We start from the raw sequence: 5,000 nt of genomic DNA, 5'->3' as shown, positions 1-5,000 counted from the left end.
GTTGAAAATGTAATTTGATTATAAAGGACTATAAGGAAAAGTCAAACAAATAAAAGCCAAGCAACTTTGGTCAGGCTTAACTCTCGACTTTAAACAGTCAATATCAGGTCTCAAGGTAGTTAGCATTAGCTTGAAAGCTTACCCCGTCCTGGAATCATTGTAAAGTGCTTTGAACAGTTTGGTGGATATTGCGCTATATAAAAGCTCACAGGTTTTTTTTTCATTGTAAAGCCACATGAATATGGAGTTGGCCGTGGGTTTTGTACTGTGTAATATAATTTTCATGATTTTATCCATTTCAAATAATATGTAATTTCGCCCTATTTGACGCTGTTAACATATGCCCCGTTGAAAACAAACAACCCTAAATCTTTCAAAATGAGAGCTGTAAGATAGGTAATACGTCTATGGTTGATATACAACATAAAGGAAAAATATGGTAATTTCGCAACATAATTAATATGTTCAGTACTAATCAGAAAGAGGGCGAATAGAATTTCCTCGATTATTCCCCCTGAATTTACTATTGTCTATATAGTAAAATATAAAATGCTTTAAAACCAACTTTTTTGTAAAATGTCAGAATGCTTCTCTATCAGATTGTGTTCTTGGTGGTATAAGGTGCCTGTGTGCCAATTTTCATGCTTTCATCACCTATTTGCACAATTATACCTTATATTCCCCCTGCTAAAAGCAATGGCCTACACCCTCGGCTGTGGCGAGCGGGCGACACACATAGATAACACAGGAGTGTGTCTAATTTTGGTTTGTTCGGGCTAGAAGCGAGACAGATAAAATTGATAGTTTGCCGATAACGTTTAACTAAATATTTCCCAGGGCAATAATTATCACATCGATGACATAAAAACGACAGTAATATTAGCAGTAATATTAGATGATGTTGTTAATCGGTGAAACTTATTTAAAATTGGTGTAAATCCCAATACCTTAATGTGATCAATTGAATAATACCATTATTTTGCTGAATTTTGCTGAAAAAAGCCAATCGGACAGCTCTCGCTCAGGAATTGGATTCAGTAGTCTGATGTCACGCCGCCCGGCAACGGGGCCATCGTGGTTCTAAACAAAGACAATCATTACTTTTTATTCTTCATGCTGGCCAGAACTTTTCATATGACTTGTGATCAGAATGTGTAAAAGTCAAAACATGATCAAATTTATGTGTTTTTTTTTTTCCCTCTGGATACGCTTTTATGCTCGCCGGAGAAATATTTCATAAGGGCGTCCGCCATTGTTCCGATAGTTTAGAGCCAGTGTTACTAAGTTACCATGCGTCATTACGAGTGAAGTGACGTAACGACTGTTGAAGAGTATTGCATCGTTTTAAATGGAGGAGAAGGAGGAGGTGATTTGAGCCGGAAATGTTCTTTATTATGCATTTCTATAGGTCTGATCGCAATTATGGGCTTGATTTTTATGTAACATTGTGGTAATGGACAATATTTTGTGTTGGTTTATAGAGTGTATATATTATCTTTTCATCATCTCATCATCATCATCATCATCTCATCATCATCATCATCATATCATCATCAACAACAACAACAACCATCATCATCATCACCATCATCATCAACAACAACCAGCAATATCATCATCATCATCATCATCATCATCATCATATCATCATCATCATCATCAACAACAACTATCATCATCATCATCATCATCATCATCATCATCATCATCATCATCATCATCATCAACAACAACATACAACCATCAATATCATCATCATCATCATCATCATTCATCTTCATCATATTAGTTAGTAGTAGCAGCATAGTATATGTAGTAGTTAGTAGTAGAGTAGTAGTAGTAGTAGTAGTAGTAGTAGTAGTATTATCATTAGTAGTAGTAGTAGTAGTAGTAAAGTAGTAGTAGTAGTAGTATTAGTAGTAGAAGTAGTAGTAGTAGATGTTGTTATTGTATTAGTAGTAGTTGTTGTATCATTATTATCATTATTTATTATTATTATTATTATTATTATTATTATTATATTATTATTATTATTATTATTATCATTATTATTATTGTTATTATTCTTATCATCAATCATCATCATCATCATCATCATCATCATCATCATCATCATCATCATCACCATCATCATCATCATCATACCAGCTAATCATCATAATTGTACCACCTATCCAGCGTGAGGGTTGTGATCTCGACGACATATTCTCCTATGGAGTCCAGGGCGGTGATGGCGAATTTCGACAACAATTAGCACAGTTTTTGTCAGAGGAGTATGGTGACCATGTTGACAGGTAAGTGCAAGAGGAACGTTTTTTATCAAAAGGTTTTACAGCACTTTCGGCACATTTCGGTCATTATCCTCCTTCAGAGCCTTTAGACCCATGGAGCTGGAGTTTATCCCGGTTTCTATAGTGTGCAACGGATAAAATAGCATTTGATTGTTATCCTTTGGATAGGACATTAGTCAATCGCAAAGTACTTTCCGCTAAATCGAACAGACTCAGTTACTCATTCACTGCTGGGTAGACAGAGAGGTAAGATAAATATCTCGACTGCCCTCGGGATCGATCTCGGTCCCTTTGCATGTGAAGTGAGTGCTCTACCAACTGAGCCTACTAGGTCATTATAACGCCTATAAAAAAGGAAGAAATGGGATGGCCAAGATATTATAGATTTGCAATAACGATTACAAGCAAAGAAAAAGAAAAATAAGACAAAAGGGGGATCGTTCAACTAGGGACAGATGTAGATTCCAAGAGCATACTATCAATGTACCTACTGCGTTTGAGATCACACAAAAGTTTCATCTATCTAGACACAAACACATTATCTCATCGTACCTTAATATATACTCCATAACAGGTTGGGTTGTCAAACTTGTAAAAAAAAGTACCCGTTACCTATAGCATTAACTCACTCAATCCTCGAGTTTTTGTTTTTTTTGCAACTTTTCAAAATTAGGAAAAAATGCCATGAATTGAGCATGTGCATAGATAGTTTTATTCATCTATTATTATCATGCAAAAACTAAAAACATTAGCTATGATACTACGCCTATAATTTGTCTCAGAATAATGTAATAAATATGCATGGGGTAAACTACGGATATAGCCGGTGTTAGGGTTGAGTGAGTTAAATATGTGTATTAAGATAACAATAAAACTGACATGCACACATTTTTCAAATCTGATTTAAACCGAATGCAATTATTGACTTAATTTAATAAATTAGGGTAATTCCTCGCTCGGTGCATAGTTGAGTCCTTGGAAAAGACTCTTTACTCACTTTCTCTCACCGTCCCGTAATTATAAAATCTGCCTATACACCCTGATACTAAAATAGGTAGGCCACCTTACGATTCAATATATAACCTATTCATTGTTAATCCCCCGAAAGACGGGTTCGTAACACACATCCAATGAGTTATGAAACGGAAGAGAGGAAAGTGTGACGTCCCGATTCTCTGCAACTATTTTCACTGGATGCTTTATGTGCGCCAGGATTACTGATTACAGTCATTCAGTTTTAACAAACCTGACTGATCATTTTGATGGTTTCTATGTTCGGAATGTAATCCATTAATCCACTCATAAATCCAAATTCATAAATTCATAATGCTTTAGTGTATTGAATAAGATGAAAAGTACCATGGTATTTTATGGAACAATTAAACAACCCAGTAAATAATCCTTAGTTATAGGAACATGCCCTTACAGAGAGAACATTGAATTGCGCATGCGTCTCTCGTATCAACTGAGGAAATATATCGTTTGGTTAATGAAAATGTTATTATACACATACTTTTATGAAATAAAAATATAACCAATAAACTTATTTTGATGAAAACTTCACAGTGCACTAGTTAAATCGCTTCGCAGTGATATTTTAGTTTTAAGTTACCGAACCGTGAAGTCAGATATTTCACGGTGGGCAATCTTAATATTGGGTGCATTCCTTATTATTTTTCATTTTTTGCAACACATCATTGTGAACTTTTTATCAAATAAGTTTATTGGTTATATTTTTATTTTATAAAAGTATGTATATTATAACATTATTAAAGTGATATGTCATTCATCAAACGATAGATTTCCTCAGTTAATAAAAGAGACGCATGCTCAATGTTGTGTTGAGTTCTCTCTGTAAGGGCATGTCTAACCATATGATGACACCGTCATAATAAAAAAGACTTGACAGCACAACATGGTAAAACATGTGCTCCTACCTCAAACTCCTCACTTTCCGTAACAAATAATAGAGAGAAAAATATATCCATAAATATGTGTTTGTTGGGTGGCCAAAGAAGCACATACTCATAAATATTCGATCACGCATCAAATCTTGTCAGGATTTTTATATATAATTATGAAACAAATGGTAACATTTATCAAAATTATTGTCGATATATTTTAAGACCACGGTAAAGTTAATTATTCAAAATGAAAGCGTTTGTGTGAACAAAACAAGAACTATTTGGACCCTGATTTTCAGAATAATTTAGCCATATCTGATGAATTTAACCGGTATAACACACATTTTATTTTTACATGTTTATTTTTACTGAAAGTGAAAGTATTATCAATAATGTGAACAGCAATAAACGGGAGACCTATTTTGTGCGACACGTTTTCCGGCTTTATGTTCATTTATATTCTTTACTTTGTAATGTCCGTAATAAGTGCCACCAGGGAGGTTCACATCGAACCCCGCCATTTTATTCCTGATTTAACATTTTTCCTGAATTTGTTCCTCGGATTCACCTACTTTTATCCTTTGGGATCCAATGTAATCATCCAGAGCTACAAGGCCCATGGAGCCGGAGTTTATCCCGATTTCTAAAGCGTGAAACGAACAATAGCAAATGCTTACTACTCTTTGGATAGGATGTTAGTCTATTACAAAGTACTTTCAACCGGATCTAACAGACCCAGACACTTTCCAACTCGTGGAACATAAAAACCTATACTTTGTTGGTCAATGAGGTGACCATGGCTTAA

General features: G+C 34.7%; 1 protein-coding gene across 3 annotated transcripts in view; it reads left to right on the top strand.

Moving 5' to 3' along the window:
* LOC144980094 (uncharacterized) overlaps positions 1 to 5,000 on the top strand; it is a 344,852-nt gene that overhangs the window by 313,673 nt on the left and 26,179 nt on the right. The window contains exon 2 of one of the 3 annotated variants that reach the window (XM_078927607.1): positions 2,179 to 2,294. The exons of the other annotated variants lie outside the window; for them this stretch is intronic. Coding sequence (XP_078783733.1) covers positions 2,179 to 2,294 — 116 coding nt within the window. The remainder of the gene's footprint in view (positions 1 to 2,178; positions 2,295 to 5,000) is intronic. 3 annotated transcript variants of the gene reach the window in all.

This window comes from Berghia stephanieae, chromosome 9, assembly GCF_034508935.2.
Source record: "Berghia stephanieae isolate SIO BIC M18660-M18661 chromosome 9, UCSD_Bste_1.3, whole genome shotgun sequence".
NCBI lineage: Eukaryota > Metazoa > Mollusca > Gastropoda > Nudibranchia > Aeolidiidae > Berghia > Berghia stephanieae.
Note: the sequence above shows the minus strand (reverse complement) of the source record. Positions and strands in the feature narration are given on the sequence as shown.